Source organism: Tenrec ecaudatus, chromosome 13 (assembly GCF_050624435.1).
Source record: "Tenrec ecaudatus isolate mTenEca1 chromosome 13, mTenEca1.hap1, whole genome shotgun sequence".
Lineage (NCBI taxonomy): Eukaryota > Metazoa > Chordata > Mammalia > Afrosoricida > Tenrecidae > Tenrec > Tenrec ecaudatus.
Window position 1 is genome coordinate 106,135,226 of NC_134542.1, and position 24,720 is coordinate 106,159,945.

At 40.3% G+C, this 24,720-nt stretch overlaps 1 protein-coding gene across 1 annotated transcript in view; it reads right to left on the minus strand.

Annotated features, from left to right (window-relative positions):
* Positions 1–22,785: 22,785 nt before the first annotated feature.
* PIEZO2 (piezo type mechanosensitive ion channel component 2) overlaps positions 22,786–24,720 on the minus strand; it is a 535,104-nt gene continuing 533,169 nt past the window's right edge. Inside the window, exon 52 of the mRNA XM_075529992.1 lies at positions 22,786–24,240. Within this exon, the coding sequence (XP_075386107.1) occupies positions 23,988–24,240 (253 nt within the window). The 3' untranslated portion in view covers positions 22,786–23,987. The remainder of the gene's footprint in view (positions 24,241–24,720) is intronic.

Here is a 24,720-nt window from a genome sequence, read left to right on the forward strand (position 1 = left end):
CAGCCTCCTGACAGGTTTCCTTACCCAGCACCGCGATCCATGCAACACATAATAGTCAGGATGACCTTTCAAACTCATAACCCAGATTATATCAGCTAAATGCTCCCTAGAAAAACAAAACAACCCCCCCCCCAAACGAAATAACTCCCTGCCACCAAGTCTAGTGCATCTCCTGTCGACCTTATAGGACAGGGCAGAGCCGCCCCTGTGAGCTTCGGACACTGGGACTCTTGGCAGGAGTAGAAAGAAGCCCTGTGTTCCTCCCACAGAACAGCTGGTAGTTTCAGACTGCTGACCTTCAGTGTGTAACCACCAGGACACCAGGCCTCTGTGGTCCTCCCTGGGGAGCACAAATGGTTAGCTGCTCAGCTTCAAACTGCAAAGTTGGTGATGCAAACCTACCACAAAGTACCTCCCTTCCTAAAGGTCACAGCCATTGAAAACCTTGGGGAGCTCTATTTCGTAATGAATGGGGTTGCTGGGACTCTCACTCGACTCAACCACAACGGTCTTGTTTTTAAGCCTCTATCAGGAGGGACCAGGCCTCGGAAAAGCACAGGGTCGGTGAAAAAGAGGAAGAATGTCAAGGCGATGGATTGATAATCAGGGCAAGACCCGTGGGTTCATACATAGCAACCATTGTGAAGACGACACACTACCAGGCAATGTGTCCTGTTGTGCATAGGATTTGAGGAGTCAGCATGGACTCGGTACAAGTTGCTTCTCATCATGCTCAGAACAGAATCAAAATGAACTCTGCCAGCCTATGGGTCTCCCAAGTTGTGGCCCCTGTCGGCCTCACCAGCATCTTCTCTTGCCAGCTCCTTCTTCCCTCCTCCGCATCAGCTGCTATCACTTGTTCCTCCAGCATGCCACCCCGCCACAGTCCCAGGGCCTCAGCACTTGCCACTTCACTGCCAGGAGTGCTTGCTGCCTGGTATCATCCCAGTTTCTGTTCAAATGCCACATCTTCAGGATGGATGTGATAGACTGGAGGGTCGTTTAATGGGGGTAGAGAAATAAATCTGCCACAAAATTGATTGGAACAGTCTCCTTCAGATATTAGTACGTTTACATAGAAAACTAGCCTTTCCTCTTCACTTAAAGCACCTCTTAAGCTCTTTCTAGATTATTAGTGATGGATTTCATAGTTCAAGATGAGGAATATTCTACGGCCTACGCTACTGAACAGCAAGGATAGCCAACAACAGAACAGTGTTTGCTGTAGAAAGCGCGTGGCATTCCCTGAAGAATGAAAGAAGACTTTTGTTCAAAATGAGTGTTTTCTCATTTAAATGTGATTTAAATTTGATCCCACTGCTAATGACTTCCTCTTTTCCAGTGTGGTTTTAGCATATCGCAAGAGGCATTTGAGTAGATATTGTTTTAATTAAAGATGCTTTATAATGGTTACTGGGCAGAGGTATAACCTCACAAAATCATGCAGATAAATATTTTCTAATTTCATAGCTTACTCAAGGTCAAAATGTAATCATGATTCTTGGAAGATTTTAGGATTAGAAACAATTGTTTTAGATCATTCTTAGGTTTGGGAATTAGCCTATTAATTGAGTTGCTTTCTCCAACCTCTTCAGCAGCTTTCTCAATCTGAGAAGGTTACTGTTTTGCATATTCATTTTCTCCTGCACCATTATAAAGCCTCTCAGCACGAGGTCCCCATCAAAGGCATACAACGTGCACGTATTGATGAACACCCTACTGAAGGCAAAGGTAGTCTGATGATCTCAGCAGCTTGACAGCATATTTCAGAGGAATTCATTCAATACTGATTGAATTAAATTGATGTTTAAAAATCTGTGATAACCTATGTCCTGCATTCCTATTCTCTCTCCTTACCGTGGAGCATGTTTCTGGCTGTCGGCCATCCATGGCTCTTATTTCCACGGCTTCTTCAGCACAAATGTCAGTGGGTTAGTCTGGGTTGACTAGAGAAACACATTCATTGACCCTCAAATATGTGTAAGAGAGAGCTTTATATCAAGGCGTAATTATGCATCAATAAAACATCCCAATCCAGTCCAGATCAATTCCATAAGTTCGATATTAGCCCATATGTCTGATATTAGCCCATGAATTCCTCTTCAGACTCATGCAGCACATGCAATAATGCTGAATACAGGGTGATCACAGGCTGATGGGTAGAAAGTCCTATGGAACCAGTGGCAGTGGACGCATCTCCAGGGGTTTGGCTGCCATCAGCATGGTTCCAGGTGGTTCCTCCACCTCTCTGAGTGTCTTAACAGCAGGAAAGGGAAAGCAGGGAAGAAGAGAGGCTGTGACCTGATTGACAGGCTAGACTCCACCCCTTTAGTCTATTTATCAAGTTGACATGAAATCGTGCAACTCCCCCAGTCAGCTTCTTTTTATACCTGGGCGCTGGGAAGATGTAAAGATGCTGCTCTTAGCCTGTTTACCCTGGTCTTGGAAAGAGCTATGCCCATTCTTGGGCCCAAGTCTCATTCTGGAAAAGCCTAGAGGCTTTGCTCTATTATACTCGCTAAAGTGCCTAATATTAAAAACAATATGCACATAGCTATTTGATGGCTTGTCCAGAAGAACAAGTCTGGCGTTTCCCACCCCTAATGCTTGCTTTATTGTAATTAGTGAGTAGTCAGAGACATTATTTTTATAAGTATTATTTTCTTCTTCCTAAATAGCATGTAGCCAATACTTTATTGAGTTTTTCTTCTAATTTATGGATATAGAAGCATAGCTTTTTGAGTCATTAAGTCAAGTGTATTTGGACCAATGAACAGAAACTTCACGGATGCTGTGTGTTAGCTCCTCCAAGATCGCTTCTAAGTCTCATGGTTCCCTTTAGGATTATGTTTGGGTAATTGCTGAAAGCTGATTAAAACGCCATCACCATATTTTTTTGGCTTTTCATTCTGGGGAAACCTGTGCCTCCAATGCTGTAGAGAGGACATTATGGAGAGAAAATTCAAGGGGGACAACTAATGGAAAAGTGGGTGAGGGGCGATGGAGGACGATGTAAAATATGAAAATAATAATCTATAACTTATCAAGAGTTTGTGAAGGAGGGTGGGGCAAGGGGAGGAGGGGAAAGAAATGGGGAGCTGATATCACGGGCTCAAGTGGGAAGAGAATGTTTTGAAAATGATGATGGTGGCATATGTGCAAATGTGCTTGACACACTAGATGAATGTATGGATAGTGATAAGAGCTGTAAGAGCCTCCAATAAAAGTACAGGAGAAAAAAATAAAGTGATGAAAGGAAAAACTGCCACCCTAAAACCTAAAAAAAATGGTCTAACTCTCTCTATAGACTGCAACAGGATTTTTAATTTATCAACACAAAAGTGACATTGACCCTAAGATTACCTTATCTATAGCAAACTAAATAAAGAATTGTATCTTAAAAATATAAGCCATCACAGAGTTTTAACTTAATTAATATTAAATCTGTATGTTGTTAACTATTGGAATAGTACATACTGAACCCAGGCATTGGTCTCTAGCACTTATGAGAAATAAAATATCAAGAAACTATGCTTTGTTCTGTGAAAACTAAATGTCTTTAAAGTCTAATTAGGAAAAACCAGACATGCTCCGCTCCACTGTTTCAGTTATGCCGGGCTCTTGAAATAACCTGCGTCAGAATTTTCTCTAGCCACTAGGTGGTGATGCAGAGTACGCTGCTGAACCCAAATCAGACTCATGCTGTCCTGACCAGGTTCCACTGAGGGGTTTTGGTGGATGGGCCTGTTTCTGTCACCTGAGCATACATTATATTCAGACAAATTCCAAAATTATTCCTCATCTGGACAGAGATCAGTTTCTCTTCATATCAGGACAAAGTGCTGAGAAAAATACAAGATAATAGGTGACTTGCATTTACCTACAAGATGAACACTGCCCCAAACGGTATCTCTGAGTCCCTCCCATCAATATGTGCACATGCACACACAAACATCCATACACCTGACCACATGCAGACACAAGTCCTATCTATTCACTGTTCCTTATAAAATATGATAATGATAGCGAATGACCAGTCTTAGCCAGGAGTAAGGCTATGTGTCTTGGGCGAACACAGCACCCCACAGGTTCATGTAAACGATCTTTGAGGCAGGGCGCTGCTTTGTATGGTCTGTATCTCTCCTTGCAGGTCACATAGATTGCTGTCCCTGGTCCACATTGTAGGCACTGTGACCCACCAGAACTGTCTTCCCTGACCCACACGCAAATGCCTCGCCCAGCTTTGGGACTTATTCCTTCCTGGGAAACACTGGTTAGAGAATACAATCCCGCTCTCTTTCTCTTAGTCCTATTTCCTAAACATATTATGTCAGAGCAACCGTACCATTGGTCTAGAGTGGTGCTGTCTTGTGCTAGAGCCTCAGGTCAATGTCACTATTACCATTGAAATTAATTAAAATTAAGTAAGACGAAAAAAGTTCCTTAGGAATGCTATTCACATTTCCAGTGCTCAATAGCCTCATGTAGCGCATCAGACAGTGCAGACATGCAGAGTCTGCTCGCAGGGGGTTCTATTGGAGAGCGTCCATCATTTTAAAGTGTGGCTCAGCAGTTCTGGTCCAGCACATCGGAGGAAGCCAGTACAAGTGAACAGTCAAAAGACTCTGGTGCTGGTCTATGAGGTCACAGTGCTCTAGGTAGAGCGCACAATCTCAGGTGCAGGTCAAACTTATTTGGAATGTTCTCCAGGGAACCCAGAGTCAAATTTATTGTCATTCATTGGCTCTCTCTCCTGCCTCCTTGAGTCTCGTATATGTCTGGTTCAAGGCCTCTAAGCCACTAGGACAACTTCTGTCTGACTTCACTGAATGTATTGTCTCCACTCTTCCCATTTCACCTTTCAGATTACAGTATACAATTAGAAGGTTTTCCTAGTATAGCAATCAGACATTGAAAGGATTTTAAACACAGAAGGGTACTCAGTTACATATGCAGGTGTGCTCGGGAGCACGGCGGCATTGGGAGCTCTCAGTTAAATTCTGTATGAAGTGACTTCAGCACGTCTCACCCAAACTTCTAGTCCAGTCAAGCCCTCTAACTTGCTCAGCACATAACAGTGATACATAAACAGAGAGAACACCCTTCCCCCCCACACACGGCAGACAAAGAAAGCTGTAAGATGGAATGAGAAGTTCCAACCAGCCGCTCATTGAGGAGTAGACTCACCTGATACCGTTTTCATCTCCTCCTGCCCACTGACCTTTCCAACACATCACATTTTATATGGGGTACCACAGTCCATCGTTCTCAGAAGACTCTACTTGGTAAAGAGTTTTGTGCTATATTCTGGGGCTTCAAGATTTACCACGACACATTAAGCTTCTGACTAGTTGAGATAGTTAAGGTTTATTGTGCCAACCTGGCCAATAAACACAAGTGGGATTAATTGAAGGGCAGAGAGATTAATGGCTTGGTGAGCTTCACCTTTCTTGTTTTTGCTCTTTGATCATCAGACCAGTATGCGGCTGCCTTGCTTGTTCTTTCTGTGCCTCAATTTGCAAGCTACACTACCTGTGGGACACCTAACCTATGGAATGTGTCGCTGTAATTTGAGGTTCCTTCAAGACCTGCTTTGCCACATCATTGAAATTTACATCTCTTGAGCTGGGGACTGTCGGACCCTGTCATCTGGCTGACTGTTGGTGACCTGCCTTGCTGTTTGCTGCCTGTGCCCGGATAGCCTGAATTGCTCTACAGAGGACTACCCGGCAGCCCTCTAGACTTGAAGGACTGCCAGTGTCTCACAGCTGTCTCATGGGAGTGAGTTGCACTGAGCCATTTGTACTGCTTTTTAGATTAATTAACTGTTTATTTCTTATGTTATATGTCTATCTATATATCTCTATCTCTATATATAATTTTTAGCATTCTAGTTTTGTTTCTCAAGAGAACCCTGTCTAACGTAGTGGTGTTTTCATCTCTGATGATCTTAGGTTTGTTTGCCTGCTGCCATTGATTCCCTGTCAATAATTATTATATTTTTAAATATTGGTCTTAGTTTTACAAATTCTTTTAGTTTTTCCTGTATGGAAATACCTGTATTTCTCTTTCATTTACAAGGGAGAATTTTGTTGGATATAGGATTCTAGGTTGGCAGGTTTTTTCCCTAAAATATTCTCATATAATCACTCTATTGTCTTTTTGCCTATATCGTTTTTGCTGAGAATTCTGAGCCCCCACTCTCTCTCTTGTAGGAGACTATTCTTTTTTCTCTAGCTGTCCCTAGGACTTTCTACTTTCCTTGAAGTCGGAGAGGTTGACAATACAATGTGATGCTTTTCTTTTGGGTTCTATCCTTTCAGCTTCTTGAATAATTATTTTCTCCTCCTTTGTGATGTTAGGGAAAATTTCTTCCTTGGTTTACCATAATATTTTCTCTGTAGATTTTTTAAAATTCTTGTTGTTCTGGGATATCAATGAGACATAGGGTGCCTTTATTGATAATGTCCCATATAATTCTGAGGCTTCTTCTGATTTTTTTTCTCGATTGTATTTTCATCGATTGTAGTCAGAGTTATGGTCTTCGAGCTCACTGATTCTAGTTCTTTTTCTTCCATTATATCTCTCAGGTCTTTTACTATGTCACCTAACTTTGTGATCTTCTTGTTTGTCTTCTGAGTTCCATTTTGTTTAAGGAGTTTAGTTTTTCAATTTCTTCCATTGTTCTCAGAAGTATTCCTCACATCTCTTGAAAGAAACAATGTGGTTCTTCTGAATCTAGTTTCAAAAGGCCTCTTTTTCAGAGTACTTTATTGAGACTGGAAGATGTTTGGCTATTTGTGTTTGTTTCCCTTGATTTTTATGGTTTATACTGGTTAATTGTGTTTCCTTTGGCATTCTTGTACAGCTCCTAGTGCTGTACGGGCTGGTGGATCATGCAGACATGGTTGGCTGTGTCTAGTGATGTGGGAAAGGTCTAATAGGAGCTGGGAAAACATATGATGGTGAAAAATGGAGAAAATGGGAGTGAGATGGACAAGTGGAGAAAATGAGGGGGGAAGAACAGAGAGAATTAAATAAAAGTAATGATAGTAATAATAATTGACCTGGATAGGCCAACAAATTCTCAAAAACAATGGTAAAGTGTTTTTTTAAGTGATAATTTGAATTAATAGGAAATATATTTCACAAGGAAAAACAAAAAGTGGAAAAAGATAATGGATAAATGTCTATGAAAATTGAGAGGCAAAAGCAACAGAAGAATCAGATGTGGTTCAGGTGTGGGGACTGAATTCTGTTGCTATGGTAGTATGAATATGGGCATGTCGGTGCACATAAAGAAAAAAAATGGAAGAGAGGGGGTCCTTTGTTTGAAGTGGTGTTTTAGACTTCGTTGTCTAGAGAAACAAATTCAGTGACCCTCATCTTTTTATAAGCAAAAGGTATGATATCACAAAATAATTATATCTTAAGAAGGCACCCCAGCTCAGTAAACTGGTCAGTGAGTCTGATACTAGTCTATAATTCCTTCTTCAGACTCATGTAGCTGCAGATCAGTGACACAGAAAAATGCAGCAGGAAGATCACAGGCCTGTCGATGAAACATTTTGTGGATCCAAGGTTGATGGAAACAGCAGGGCAATGAAAACACTCAGGTTTGGGTGACCCACTTGGGTCAGCCCTGGAAGCAGGCAAAGTTTTAATAGGCAGGTAGGTAGAGAGGCAGAGAGAGAGCAGGTTCCAATTGTTTCTCGTTCTTATATATATAAAAAAAAAGGTTTATGACACCAAAGAGTTGTCATCAGGATTTGACCAGAGTGACAGGTTGGACCCAACCTCTACCCTTACTTACCTTTACTCAGTAGTGTCTAGCTGACATAATCCCTAACTGTCCCAGTGGGTGTTTCTGAATCTATGGACCTGCCTATCTTTACGTGGAGAGAATGAATTCTCAGGAGAGTGGGGTTGCACCAGAAGAGGATACGTACATTCCTAGTAAGAGAGAGAACTTGAAAAAAATAATAAAAGTATTATCATAGACCCAATGTCCTCAAACGGAATAAAATAAAGCATAATACCACCTTATATGTGAGGACTCCTTTTTTTATTGTGTGTACATGTATGATGCATGGGGAGATAAGAGACATGGGGGGGGGTGGCACCAGAGAACAAAGGAGGAAAGGAAAACATGGTGTACAGTGTAGCTTGGGTATTGAGTATGTCTGCACCAAGCTGCTCATAGGTTCTGCTATCTACCAGGGCTGCCAGAGGCCAGCAAGGTAAGACTTGGTGGCTGGGATGCCCCAGAGTCATGGAAAACTCAGTTACACTGGAGAGAGGTGGTGCTCATAGAAGCAGCTCATGCTGGTCGGTGGTAAAGAGGAGTCTGTCAGAAGCTGCTCTCCCACTTTACGAAACGTGGGCCTACTTAGCTTTGAAGTTGAATTTCCCATGGCCAGGAAGGGCCGGCTGTCCCTCCTAGTGGAACCTCTCCAGCAGTTGCTGAGGGATTCTCCCCTGCTTCTGTTCTGTGGCCCTATTGTCCCATCTCCAGGAAGTGTGCTTTTGTTCTTCTCATTCAACTTTCTGTCAACATTGCTTTAGCTACTCAAGGCCTCTAGCTATTCCATTGAAGTTGAGGATTGGTTCCTCCATTTCCTTCAGAAAGGCTGGTAGACTTTTATTGGAACTACCTTGAATTTGTAGATCCCTTAAGGCAGTTCTCAACTTTCCTAATGCTGTGATCCCTTAATACAGTTCCTCATGTTGTGGTGACCCCCAACCATAAAATTATTTTTGTTGCTACCTCATAACTCTAATTTTGCTACTGTTATGAATTGGGCGGTCTCTGTGAAAGGGTCATTCGACTCCCAAAGGGGTCACGACACACAGGTTGAGAACCATTGACTTACTGTAATATTGATATCTTATCAATAAGTCATTAATTACCATAGAACATCTTTCCAATTGTTTAACATTTTTTCATATTTTTCAACAGTTAAAGTAATTTTCATGGCATTTGTCTTTAATTTCCCTGGTTAAATTTATGTCCAGTTATTTTATTCATGTAGATGCCATTATAAATGGAATTGTTTCCATAATTTTCCTTTGCATTATCTCATCACTGGAATATAGAAACTCAACTGTTTTTGTGTATTGAACTTGTACAATACTACTTTGCTAATTTTTCTATGAGCTTTATAAAATTTATTGCAGATTATTTGGGATTTTCTATTTTAGGATCATGTCATCATGAATAGAGATAATTTTATTTCTTTTTTTCTACTATGGATATGTTTTATTGCTTCTCTTTTCTTCTTTTGTCACTCTGGTTTAGGACTTCTGGAACAATGTTGACTAGGACGTGATAGTTTTCACATATTAGTTTATTTTCCTTTTCTTCTTAATGATTTCTGGTTTCATATCATTATATACCGACAAGGTATTCTGTGTAATTTTTATTATTTTTTAATTATAGAGGTTTATTTTATGGTCTAAAATATGGTCTATTCTGGAAGCACTGGACAAGAATTGTGTTGCTATAGTGTGGTGTATTCTAAATATGTTTATGAGTTTTAAGTGGCTAGCTCTTCTGTATGTTTAATGACTTTCATATATATTCAACATTTTTCATATATTTTCCCACTCGCTGAATTTTAATTTACTTATGTATTTGGATCTAAGTTTGATCTCTTGTAGATAACATATTTTAAAAATCCACCTGGTTACTCTGTCTCTTTCTGTCTATTTCATTTACATTCAGTGTGATTTTTGCTAGGAAAAAATTTACTGTTGTCATTTTGTTTGTTCAAAACTATGTGTCACAAAATAATTTAAGTCAGTTTTACTTTTAATTTTACTCTTTTTATAGTCACTTAGATCAGTGTTTAGGTCTGATGGGTAAGGGATCTAGGCTTTAAAAATATATGAGCCTTTTCTCTCTTTAAAAAAATGAACCTTGGCTTTAGTGGAGAGCAAATGTTTTGAGAATGATGAGGGCAGTGAATGTACAGATGTACTTTACACAATTGATGTATGTATGGATTGTGATAGGAGTTGTATGAGCCCCTAATAAAATGATTTTAAAAAATAATCCTGAATGCTAATAAATAAATAAACCTTATTTATTTTATTTTTACTTATTTATACATATTTGAATTTATTTTCTCCCTTATGTCTGTGGAGTATAATGCATTCAAAGAAAAACATATGCGGTTTCCCAGCCCTTCATAAAAACAGTGACAGTCTCCCAATTACCCCCTTACATATGTTCTTTATCATCTCTTTTCTTTTTCCCACCCTCACTCACTACCTTTCTGATGTTTCCCTCTCTCCTGCCCACTGGCCCTGGTCTCATATACTCATTGAAGGGCTATTATTTGTTGTGAAAACCATTTAAAATTTTTCCTTTATGATGATGTCAAAAATATTTTTCTTTATTAGATTGACTAATTTTACTAAACATAATATTCTCTAATTGTTTTGAGGTTTTTGATCACTCTGGCTGTATAATAAATAGGAGTTGAAATCTGAGAGTAGAATGCCTTCATGTTTTTTCTCTTTCATGATTAGGGCATTTATTAGGGAAACTAACAGGTAACAAAATTATAAAGATATAGTCCCTTTGTCCACAGTGCCTTTTCTTGATCATGCTGCAGATATATCTCTATATCTAGGTCTCACACCTACTCTGCTGGTGGCTCTTCTTTCCTTACTGTCTCTGTAGACTGGATAGTTTACTTGTTTTTGTTTTTTAAAATAGTGGGTTTTATTCCCTTTTTCTGAATTTCTGTCATTTTCATATAATGTTAGTGATTAGTTTCTTTGAAAAATTATGCTGGGATTTGGATCAGAATTACATTGCACTTATAAAATGTTTTTGGCAATATTATAATTTTCACTATATTATTATATTCACATAAGTCTCTTATGGTTTCTTATAGAAATACTTGATGATTTTTTGGTATAAATCTTTTGATTCTCTGGTTAGATTTATTCCTAAAAATGTTATCTTTGGGTAATTATTAGAATTGGTATTGTTGTTTTAATTTCCTTTACAGTGTCATCTTCTTTAACATACAAGGATTGAACTTATTTCTGTATATTAACCGTACACCTGCTATTCTGCCCAATTTTTCAAATGCTTCCAGCAATTTTTAATTGAATCTTTGAGGTTTGCTAGATGTAGAATTATATCATCTACAAAGCAAGAAAGTGAAATTTCTTTTGTGTCAACAGGGATGCCTTTAGTATCTTTTTCCTATCTTACAGCTCTGGCTAAGACTTCCAGGATTACGTAAGAGTGGTAACACCAATCCTACACAAACTCTTACAGAACATAGAAAAAGACAGCAAACTCTCAAACTCTGTCTATGAAGCTAGTATAATTCTGATACCTAAAGCAGGCAAGGATCCCACAAGAATTGAGAACTACAGAACAATATCCCTAATAAACATTGATGCAAGAATCCTTAACAAAACACTGGCCAATAGAATACAAAAGTAGATAAAGCAACTATTTCACCATGATGAAGTGGGATTCATACCAGGGATACAAGGATGGTTCAACATATGAAAGACCATTAGTAGTATTTACCACAGTGACATGGAAAATTATAAGAACCACACGATAATATCAATAGATGCATAAAAAGGATTTGACAACATCCAACACCCATTCCTGTTTAAGACACTCAAGAAGATAGGAATGAAAGGAAAATTCCTCAATATTATACAAGCTATGTATGAAAAACCAACAGCCAACATAGTAATCAAAGACAAAGACAAAACAACCCCACTGAAAAAGCGGACCAGACAAGGATGCCCCTTGTCCCGACTCTTATTTAACAGCATACTGGAGGACCTAGCTAACAACATAAGGCAAAGGAAAGCCATCAAAGGCATTTGTCTGGGGAAGGAAGAAATGAAACTCTCATTATTTACAGATGATAGGATTTTAGATATTGAAAATTGCAAAAACTCCACAAGGGGAGTATTGGAAGCAATAGAGGAATATGGCAGAGTGGCAGGACACAAGATCAACAAATAGAAGTCTATTAGACTGCTATACACATTGGGCAAGGCCATAGAAGAGGGTATCAAAAAAGTAGTGCCCTTCACAATAGTCAAGCACAAAGAGAAATATCTAGAGATACACCTGACTGAAAAAAACCAAAAGATTTGTATGAGGAAAACTACAGAACACTATTACAAGAAACTGACAGTGACCTCAAAAAATGAAAGAATATCCCATGCTCATGGATCACAAGGTTCAATATAGTAAATATGTCAGTTCTGCCCAAGGCACTCTATAAGTTCAATGCTATCCTGATACAGTTATCATCATCTTTCATCAAAGAATTGGAAAAACTGATCATCCATTTCAAATGGAGAGGAAAGAAGCCCAGAATTAGCAGAGAACTCCTCAAGAAGAAGGACAAAGTAGGAGGGCTTGATTTATCTGACTTTAGCATCAATTATACAACCACAGTGGTCAAAACAGCATGTTACTTGTATAATTTCAGATATTCAGACTAATGGAAAAGAACTGAAAACCCAGAAATAAAATCATCAGCATACAGACAACTGATCTTTAGTAAGGGCAGAGAAAATATAAAATGGGAAGCGGATGCCCTCTTCAACAAGTGGTGCTGGAAAAAAATAGATATCTACCTGCAGAAAAATGAAGCAAGACCCTTACCTCACTCCATGCACAAGAATAAACTCAATGTGGATCACAGACCTTGAGGAAAATCCCCAAACTATTAGGGCCATCAATGAGGGAATTGGGAAAAACTTGAGAACTTTGGTTCACAGAATACACAGGCTATTAGAAATAGGGAAGAACACCAACACAGAGGAGGCACAAATTGACAAGAGGGATGTCTGAAGATGAAACACCTGGGTACCTCAAAAGAATTCACCAAGAGAGTAATAAGAGAGTCCATGGACTGGGAAAACATCTTTAGCAATGACACATCTGACATAGGCCTATTACTAAAATTTATAATACTCTGCTAGCTTAGAATAAGACAAAAATGAATTACCCGCTGAGGAGGTGGGAAAAGGACCTGAACAAATTAAAACATAGCCCAATTCAAAAATTCAGAAAGTAACAAGTGTTAGAAGGGCTGTGGGGAGGTAGGAACTCTTGTCCACTGCTGGTGTGTACAACCATTATGGAAATCATTTTGGCGATATCTAAAACAGATGAAAATTGAGCTACCATACAACTCAGCAATCCCCCTATAGGGCATATACCCAGAAGAAGCAAGAAACAAACCACAGTCAGCTATCTGTGCTCCAGTGTTCATCATGGTGCAGTTCACAATCACAAGGAGTTGGAAACAACCCGAATTTCCATCAACAGATGAATAGATTAAAAATTTGTGGTACATATATACAATGGAGTACAACACATCCCTAAAAGCAGTGATGAATGCATGAAACACATCGCTTCATGGGAAGAACTGTAGGAAATTATGCTAAGGAAAGCAAGCCAAGCACAGAGGGACAAGTACAACATGAGCCCACTGAGGTAAGCTTAAAAGTACATAAGAGGCATAGGGAAGAAGCTGCTATATACATACATTCCTGGAGCGAGGTCCAGGTAATATGGCAGGGGCCAGACCCAATCCAGGGACGCATATGGCAGCCAACTAAAAAGGAGGGGAGAAAGGGAGAGAGAGAGAGAGAGAGAGAGAGAGAGAGAGAGAGAGAGAGAGAGAGAGAAGGTATTGTTTATATCTCCACAGGAGAGGGGGGAGAGATGGACCAGACTTTAACCCGGTGTGCCAAGACGTGAATGCAACACACCAGCACGAAGCAGCGAACCAACAGAGAGGTCTTCAGTGTGAGCCCCAATCCCAACTACGTGCCCCTACGCCACCCCCCTCCCCCCTTGCAGAAGAATGCACTTCAGAGGATAGCCCTGAAGCTCCAGCTCAGAGAGAGGACACTTCTGATCAGAGAACACAGGACCAAACTAAGAAGGAAGGAGAGAGTGAAACACATCTTGGCCCACCAAGTACCGAGGATGATATTCCTGCTGGGAGCAGCCAATGCACAAAGAGGACCATAGGATCGGCCCCATCACGAGATACATCACTGACTGACCTATAGTGCTATGGGGACAACACTGGAGACACAGTGAGGGTATTGTGCCCAATCTGACCCCACCACACCCGGGAGAAACACCAAGGGCATACATCAGAGCAGCAAGGGGAGCAAAGCAGTGAAGTCCCCAGGGAGTACCAAAAATAGACTTCAGGGCCAGGGCATGGCACCCCATCAGACTCAACTGGAAAACACTGTAAAGGTCAACACACAGACCTGGAGCTATTTATAGATTTTATTTTTGTTGTTGTTGTTTTAGTTTTTCATTTTGCTTTGTCTTGTTTTTGTGCTTATTATTCTCTCTGTCTGGATGTCTATCTAGATAAGACAGGCAGGATAAACAATCTGGAGGAGAAAACAATGGGAACGATGGTTCTGGGGGGACAGAGAAAGGGGGAGGTAAAGGAAAGGAAGCAGAGTGCCAACAAACCCAGGGAAAAGGGAAGACCAAGTGATCTAGAATCGATGGTGAGGAGGGCATAGGGTGCCTGCGGGGCTTGACCAAGGGCCATGGAGCCGGAGGAATTACTGAAATGTGAATGAAGGTTGAAGATGATAGTGGGACAAGAGGAAAAGTAAAAGGAAATAGAGGAGGCAAAGAACATTTATTCAGGTCTAACTACAGGCATGAACATATGTAAATACATTTTACATAGTGATAGAGAAATAGATCTAGTGGATGTATTTATAGGTTAAGTATTAAGGCAGCAGAAAGACATTGGACCTCCAATCAAGTACTCCCTCAATGCAAGAACACTGTTCTACTAACCTGGCATTCTGTGATGCAATTCAAGTTGATTGTTTTATTTAGTTTTTTTTTAATCTTTGTGTATTTTCCTTTTAGTTGATTGATCTTTGCTTAAAAATGGTATGTTAATGTCTACTAGTATTATTGCATTATTCAATAATATATTTCCATCCATTGATTTTTAACCTATATTTTTCTTAATAGCTAAGATTTGTTTCTTGTAAACAACATATTAAAGGCTCAAGTTTTCTTATCCATGCTGCTAATCTTTGTCTCTCTCTTTTTTAAAATATTTGTCTCTTAAGTGATAAATCCAATCCATTTAAATTCACTGTTATTGATAGGTAAGAATTCAATGCTGTTGTTTTGTTGTATGGTTTTTATATTTGTGGTTTCATTGTTTATGATGAGTTTTGTGGTGTTTTTTTTGTTTATAGATTTTCTTGTTGATAATTTCTTTTCCTTTGTTTTTATTTACTGTTTAACAGGATTGTATGGCTTTTCTCTTTTTGTTTTGTTGAAGTTTTATTTTTTTCCTTTGAGGTTCATTTGTATTTTGTACTTTTTGAATTCCATACAGTTTGTCTTTTCTGAATAACTAAATATCTTCTCTGTTCTAGTTTTTACTATCTACGGTTTCCTCTATTTTTTGTTATTGTATTCATAGATAAAATATTATCTGATAATTTTGGCTCATATACTTGCTTCACTTTGTGTATTACTTAAGTAGGATAGATTCTTAATAATATATTATGTGATCATTTTAGTTTGTTGTCTTTTATTGATAATATATCTAAATAACTAATTTTAGTGTTTTTTGAAAGGCTGGTCTTGCTTTTAAAAATTTGTGTAGATTTTCCTCTTCTGAAAATGATTATATTTCTCCCTCATATTGGGTGATATTTTTATGGATATCAGATTTTGGGTATGCAGTCCTTTTCTTTTAAAATCTTGAATATATAAATCCATTGACTTGCTTGCATGGTTTTGATAGAAAAATCTGAAGTTATCCTAATTGGTTGGCCTTTACATGTGATTATTTTTTATTCCTGTGTTGTTTTCAGGATTGCTTCATTTTCTTGGGTGTTAGAAAGTTTGACTATGATGTATTGTAGTGATTTATATTTGGGGATCAATTCTGCAGAATCTGCCTTCTGGTTTTTTTTTTTTAAATGACTGTCGGTGTCAATACCTTACCTGAAACACCAAGGTGTAATTGGTAGAGATTTCTGCTCCTCAGAACTCAGACTCCTGTGTTCTGTCGACTTTTTCAGGAGTTTCTTTTCAGAGGGTTTTACAGAGGCTCTGACTACATGGCCATATTGGATTGAGCCTCCCCACAATTTTTTTTCTCTCTCTCTCTCTCTTTTTGGTGTGTGTGTGTGTTGTAAATGGTCTTTGTTCTTTATCTTGTTTTTGCTGATGACGATCAAGGGTTGTAGCCTTTAGTATAGATTAAGCTTAATGACAGGAAGACCAAAATACACACAACTGAACCAATAGGTCCCATCAGGATAAATGGAGGAAAGGTTGAGGTTGTCAAGGATTATGTCTTGCTTGGATTCACAATCAATGCTCATGGAAGCAGCAGTCAAGAGGCAAAAGACCTATTGCAGTGGGTAAGTCTGCTGCACAAGACCTCTTCAGAGTGTGGAAGAGCAAGGATCTTACTTTGAAGACTAAGGTGAACCTGACCCAAGACATGGTATCCTCCATTGCTTCATATGCTTGTGAAAGTTGGACATTGAAAAAGGAAGACCACAGAAGAATCGATACATTTGAATGGTGGTACTGGAGAAGACTATTGACAGTACCATGGACTGCTAAAAGGGCAAACCAACCTGTATTGGAAGAAGTAAAGCCAGAGTGCAAGGATGGCAAGACTTTGTCATATACTTTGCCTCATTTTTTCCAATACAGATGGGTTTGTCCTTTTAGCAGTCCGTGTTGCATTGACACAGTGGCTGGATCAATGAGCTCATGCATAGGAATAATGGTGAGGATGGTGCAGGACCATGCAGTGATTTGTTCACTTGTGCATAGGGTTGCTATGGGTTGAAGCCAACTCGATGGCACCTACCAACAACAACATAGTCAATAGTACTTTCATTTTACTCTTGAGCAGTGCTTACCTAGCTTGGTTCCTTCGTGATGCTGTCTTATGTCATTGTCTCTGACTGTTATCTGGTGTCACTGGTTTTCTACCTTAAGCACATCCTTAACATTTCTTGTAGGCTTGGTCTTGTGATTATGCATGCATTTAACTTCTGTTGGACTGGAGATGTCCTAATTTAGTCCTCATTTTTGAAAGATCATTTTGCTGGAAATATATGAACTCAACTCGTTGCCGTCGAGTTAATACTGACTCATACTGACCCCCTGTGGGTTTCTGATACTCTAACTGGTTACCAGAGTACAAAGATGAGTCTTTCTCCCATAGGGCTGCTGGCTGTTGGTGGTTTTGAATGGCTGACCATGCAGATTCCAGCCTCATATGTAACCATCATGCCACCAGGACTATAGTATATATTTATATATATACTTCACTTCACTTCCGACTCATAGTAATCCTATGTAAAACAGAATGAAATACTGTCTATGAACACTGGCTGTTGATTGGAGCAAGATGAAGTCCTTGACAACCTCAATCTTGTCTCCATTTATCATGATGGTACCCACTGGTCTACTTGTGAAGATTTTGGTTTTCTTATATTGAGGTGTAATCCATACTGAAGGCTGTAATCCTTGATTACCATCAGCAAGTATTTCAAGTCCTCCTCACTCGAAGCAAGCAAGGGTGTGTCATCTGCATATCACAGGTTGTTACTAAGCCTTCCTCCAATTCTGATGCTGCATTCTTCTTCATATATTCCAGCTAGTCATATTATTGGTTCAGCATATCGATTGAATAATAATGGCAAGTGGACAAAACCCTAATGCATATTTTTCTTGATTTTAAACCATATATTATTTCATTGTTTGTTCACACAACTGCCTCTTGAACCATGCACACAGGAGCACAACTAAGTGTTTGGAGTTCCCATTCTTCTTAAGGCTATTTGTCATTTTTTATAATCCACACAGTCAAATGTCCTTAAAAAGTCAATGAAGCCCAAGTGAATATTTTTTCCTGGAATTCTCTGCTTTCAACCCACACCCATCTGACATTAGCAATGATATCCGTTGTTCCGTGCCCTCTCTAGAATGTCGTCTGGCTGCTCCCTGACAATGTACTGCTGAAACCATTGCTGAATGATCTTGGGTACAACTTTATTTGCATGTGATATTAGTTATGTTGATCTATCACTTGTGCATCCTGCTTGGAGTCAATGTTCTTTGGAATGGGTACAGTTAGAAATCTCTTCGAGTCAGTTGGCTAAGTTGGTCTCAGAGGGAATATAGCTAAAATGCCCCTTAGAAGCAAGGGTACTGAGACTTTGTTTTACATACTTTGGATATGTGATCAGGATAGACCAGTTCCTGAAAAAGGACATCATGCCAGGTTAAGTAGAGGTTCAACAAAAAATGAAAAATTTCCTCCACTTGATGGACTGACATCATGGCTTCAACAATGGGCTCAATCACAACAGTATTTGTGAGAAGGTGTGGGCCTGGCTTGCTTCTGTTGCACATACTATTGCTATGGATGGGAATGGACTGTGTGCCACTCAACAACAGAAACAACACAGAAAGGCCGTGCCTTCTGTGACAAGACTCACATGTCTCACACAAATTGGTTTTCTATTTTAGTCAATGAACCCTGCTGTTGAAGACTTGAAACTCATATGCAGAGCAAAGGGACAAGCAGACAGGGTGTACCGTAGTGCTGAGGAAGGACATATGTGCTTTAGTTCACATGCTCCAGTGTCTGCTTGGACAAGCTGTCTTCTAGGTTTTCAGATGTTCTCTCTTGTCTGCCTTCACAGGCGTTTTGTTTATTTATTTGTTGAGCCAGACAACTGATTGACCATTTGATCACATAAGTGAGGATTACAAGTAGGGTGGGAACCAGGTGGTTGTGAGTGCTGGCTATGCCACACTAGGGTGAATATCTAGACGTCATGACCCTTTGTCTTTGCATCTATAAGGTCAGAACAATACCATCTCTCCCGTGGGCTTCTATGAGCACCTACAGACATAACCCTGGTATAGAACTTCCCCAGGGGCCAGAACCAACCACAAATTCAGCATATCATTGTGATTTGCACAGGCCACACAGAAAGGAGGGAAGGACCAAAGCCACACATAAGATAGGGTCATCGTCTCATAGTCTCATTTTCATGAAACAGAAACTCCGTTTAGGAAAGTCATTCACTCTGTCTGTCCTGTTCTGGCCAGTTTGAGTGGTCTAAGAAAGTCGCTGCTCATTCCTGTGGCTGGTGGTCCAATCGGCATAAACCATCGATTCTGGGTTTATTTGTCTTGGTGAGTGGAGCGTGTACTTCCTCTGTGACAGAAGTGAGCCTGTGTTCTCTTTGGACAACTATGGTCTGAGGCATCGGTTTACTGTTGGTGCAACTAGAATTGGGTAATCAGAGAAGGGTGAGAACATTTTAGTAAGCTATGAGCATCAAATTATGCTCGAGGAGTCTTATTTGCAATAGAAATGTCATAATCTATCCAGCCACTCATCTTCTTAGTAATATATTCTTACAATATCCAAATTCTATTCATCTGAGTTACTGTATGAGACTTTCAAGGAATGAAAAAGACTAGGCATCAAGTACAAAATAAGGTTCCTAGGCTAAGAAAGAACCTGAGTGATGGTCCTGAGCTCCTCACAGGGCTGCTCGGTGGTCGGTGTGACACTTAGGGGCGTGTCGCAGCACTCTTCACTCTCTGTCACCTGATGATGACAATTCACAGTTTCACGGCACCTGGCTCCTCTCACCTCACAACCAAGGGCGGAGAAAAGGTTGAGTGAGAAGTAGATCATGAGTCACTGCCTCCGTGGCCCCTTCCCCCCTCTCCCACGGGAGATCCAGGGTGACTATGTGGAGAGATGCATCCCTTGGGGGTGCCTTCAACAGAGACTTGGTGGCATGAGAAGGAAATAGTGTGGGAAACTTAAAAATGGCTTGATCTAAAATCACTCACTATGATCTAACCTGATATTGAATATATAAAGAGGTACCTGGGAGCCTCAGGGCAGGCCTAAAACGATGAGTGGCTGGGCCTGTGCCAGAGGTGCTGGGGAGCAAAGAGATGCTTGAGCGGCAGGGTGGGGGAGAGGCCACGGAGCTCAGTCAGACCTCCAGAAAATGGGTGGGAGCATCCACTCCCATGAGTGATGGCTCTGGGTTCCTTGGCACCACCTAACAGGCATGGACAAACCCAGGGACCTCTCAAAACCAGCTTCCAGAAAGTTTACACCAGGACCTTGTCCAGAGAGGAAGAACAGCTGCTGCCATGGCATCTACAGGGGAGAGAATGACTACAACAGGGCAACGGAAGGCAGTGTCAGTGTGAGGGAAAGGTGCAGTCAGGTCTCCAAGGCAACGGCTGTAGCCTTGACAACACAAGAGGCCTCAGAGCTGGAGGAGCTGTCCTGATCCACCCTGTCTCATAAATGCTTTGCCGAACTCAAAAGAAGTTACAACGGCGGTGTTGAAATCAAATACGAATCCTCTAGGTCTCTAGGGGCGTAAATGTTTTCCAGAAAGACATGCCATGAAAATGTTATTCCGATGCTGCAAAATGAGCAAAAATAAATTCAGAAATGAACAGAAGAAATTAACTATTAATAGGCTATGTACATCAGAGTGTGAAAGCTTAGGAATGAGGTGATAAAGAGTTCAGGGGGAAAAATTACAAAAAAAGAACAAATAAATACTTGTTTCAGGAAGGGCAACTAAAGTAAAAGGGCAAGTAAGAGTGGATCGATACAAGCAATCCAGCCAGAAAGTCTCACACGATGGGGGTACTAGACTTTGGCCACGGAAGATAGAGGAGAGCTTTGATCAAAGGCTAGGCAAGAAGAAAATGGCGATGTTTAGAGGTTAAGGGAAACTTCTTGGTCCTCCCATGACCAGGATTAATAATAATGAGATGGGGCAGGGGGCTACCACCCAAGGAGGGTTCACGGTCTGCTCTTCAGAGTCAACCACTTGGATTAGCAGAGGTACTAGCTAAGGATGAGAGACATCTGGATCAGGTGTGAGGGCAGATGGTGAGTGTTGTGCACGTCCTTTGACCAACTGTAGCAGTTGAGACTATAGTTTGGTTTTATGCTTCAATGTAAGGGAAGTAGGACCTTGTTGTTAGCTACTATTATGTTGGACCCTGACTAAGGGCAATGGAATGAAACTTTGCCCGTATTCACTTGTGGATTAGTGTTGTGATCCATGGGATTTCTTTAGCTGCTTTTTGAAGCAGATTAGGCAAGCTTTTCTTCCTAGTCTGTCTCAATCTGGAAGCTCCATTGAGACCTGTCCAATATCACAGAAGCAGGAAAGCTTCTGCTAACACCATAGATGGTGGCAGTGCTCATGGAACTCAGGGCTCTCATCTGATAATTCTGGGGAGAGGTTGAGAATTCTGCCATGAAACCACCTTACTTCAAAGCAGCAATGCACCTTAGGGACACAAAGCAGACTGTCATGGGTACTGGGGTCTGTGCAGGTGCACTCTTGAGGGCCCACAGACTCAGGCTCCTGAGTCCAGCGGCGTTCCTCACAGCTTCAGGGGATTTCCCCCATCAGGATGGACCGCCACATTGACTCAGGGACTCAAACATGTCCGTCCTGCCTTAGCGTGGGATAACTGAGGACCACCTGGTGTCTGGGCTCTGTGGAATTTTCTGAAATTCAGTGGCATCTGCCTTAGGACAAAGCCTCTGCCACATACTCAGCTTCTTGGTGTACCAGGATCCCTCCTGAGAGCCCACTCCCAAGCACGTCTTCATGGCACTTCCTACCCACCGAAAGGAGGTGTAATGTGCTGGAGTGTCGACTTGGGCAGGGAAGGGCACATTTGAAGTTTAGACAATTGTTGGCTAATGTTTGCTAGTCCCTTCATGCTGTTAGCAAAAGGCTCTTGGGCAGATGACTTGACGTACCCAGAACTTGCTTGACCAAAGTGACAGAGCCAGGCATCGTGCTGGAATCCCCACCACTGTGCCTTGCCCTCCCTCTCAGTGCATCTCCCCCAGAGGCTTGCTTTCTTAGGACAGCAAGCTTGCTTTCTACATTTACCCTCAGCTGCCTCAGGGAGCTTTATCCTTGACTGCCGGAAATCCTTTTCCTAGAAATATTTCCATTCTAAGAAAATATTTCAATTTCAATTGCATCTACTGCCCTTTGTGTTTTCTTACGGTGAGCATTTCCTATTCTTTCCCAAATAATTCACCCTCAGTTAAATTCCTTGTGTTTACTTTTATAAACACACCAGAAATATGCATGATGATTCTTCCTACGACAGAGGAATCACTCTGCCCTCTGCAGAGTTTCCTTAAAGAGGTCTGAGCCTGCCGTACAGATGTGCTTTATACAATTGATGTATGTATATGTATGAACTGTGATAAGAATTGTATGAGCCCCAATAAATTGTTAAAATTAAAAAAATAAAATAAAATGTAAAAAAAAAAAAGTGGTCTGAGCCTGCCTTCACAATGACTGGGAGGTCCAGGGTGGGTGCAAGGTGCTCTGGCTTTCACAGCATGAGAAGAAACGCAGAACAAGGTTCTGGAATCCCTGAACACCATGTGAACGCTGCTGTTTTAAAGGCCAACATTCATAATCGCTTCCTCTAGAAAAGCAATCTGTTATCTAGTAGCTCTTCCTTGCATTGTTCACATAGTTCACCCAAATGCGAAGAACAACACAATCAACACGAAGTAGCTTCTACATCTCCACGGATGTTTTTCATATCCTGGATGCTCTATTGAAAATCTTTCATGAAAAAGGCAGAATAAAGGATATATGAAAATGTTTTTGCGACATGTGGTTTATTTGAAGTCAGTCCTGCACCAACATTACATAGTATAATTTTTATCATTCTAGCCCATTCAATGAATCTTCTCAGAAACTGCTTTTATATGGAATGAAAACTACATTTCAATCATAAATTTTTCATGCTACATTATTATTCCATGAAGATGTGGTATTATCAATAATAATAATTTAAGAAAAGGCCATTTTTATTTCCCCAAGCTCAATATACAGATTTCTTTCATAATTATGAACTTAAAAAACCCGTCTCAGATGTAAAAATGTGAATTGGAATATGTAAACTCTGTGTTATACCTGAAAAATAGGAAGGAAACTGTCAAATACTGGAAAAATCTTTGCCTTAAATCATCGACACGGGAAAAGCATGTTGACGGGTGGGGAAAAGGCAGGAGAGCAATAATGACTTCAGTTATTAAAGAGTTACAGAGTCAGTCTTCCAAATGCAACGGGGGCGGTTGCGTTTCTTTCCCTTTGGTTTGCGCGGGCGTCTCACGTCTGTGTTTCGTGAGGGATAGTAACTCTCTGAAGTAGAACCATTCCTGTCGTTGAAGAAAGTCACTAGCTGGGCATTCACAAGCCAGTTATCTACATAGCTGTTTTGCTGATCTTATGTTTCCTGAGAAGTCACTGGTATTTAATGGAAAGATATCTAACTAGTCTTCAGATAAGGCAGTAATTTTATCTTTTTGCTTAGAGTGAGGCTTTTACTTCCATTGGCATTCTGAAAGGTTTCTGACCCTTCTCTTCCCTCCCCAGGAGTGCTCAGCCCCCTATTGCTGTTCGGGTTAGAGATGCGCTGCAGGCTCATGCATCTGCAGCTTTCCATTTGCAGATGCAGCGCTGTAGATTCTCTGATGGTATCGTTTCAGAACGGCCTATCTTCAGCAGAGTGAAACACGGGGTGCATTTCCCTCTCAGGGCTCCTCTGTCTTCTTTCTTTGCAGAAGAGGGCCACAAGGGGTTCCTTCTGCAGGCAATCGGAACGCAAGATCCTGTTGACTAAACCAAAGCCAGCAACCCTGATTCCAGAGAAATGGAATTACAAAGAACTTCAGCAGAGCCTTAACTTGCAAGGTAGCTTTTGTGTCAAAAGGAAGGGAATTCCTTTGGCCACCGGTCAGAAGAGAAGCCATTTCCATTGAACTAGAAAATGCTTAGCTCTTATGAGAATATTGTGCTTTTTTGAAAATTCACATATTTGCAGTCCAAGGGTGTCAATCTGCTTTTTCTCTAGTCCATTTGATCATGGTTTCTGGCGAACGGTACAGGAATATTAGTTTAGCGTAGAGATCTTCCTCCAGTTCCAGTTCCCCTGTCTCTCGGACTAAAAAAATATCTGTGCACAACTTCAAAATTCGATCCACATTTGGAAGCTCTTCAAACATGATGGAGTGAGAAATCCCACTGAAGAATTCACGGACAAACTTTCCAATCACAAGGACAACCGAAGCATATAGTCCCATGATACTAAAGGAAAAAAAATGAACAGAAATTTTTTGTAGCAGCAAAATATGGTTAATAGGCTACTTCTAAAATAAAACAAAAGTAGCATTTTCCATTAAATGCTATGATGGAAGATACAATAAACTTTCACAACTTAAAATATCCCCCTCTGGTGAAACAGTAACTATTTTCTGGATTAAAAAATAAATTAATATTAATTGTTAAAATATATACAGATTAGAATAATAAGACTTGAACAATAAAACACAATTTTCAATCTTATATTTGAAAACAATCAGTAATAATAGTTTTATTGGACATATTATTTACAGAAATTATAATATGCATGATGGAAATTTGATTGTACTATAAGTACTTTTCCACCACTAACTCTTTTCACTTTAACACACTTGTGTCCTGAATATTTTTTAATGTATCACAAAAATATAATTTTTGAAAATAAAATACCGAATGGAAAATTACTTCTGGTGACATCAATTCTCG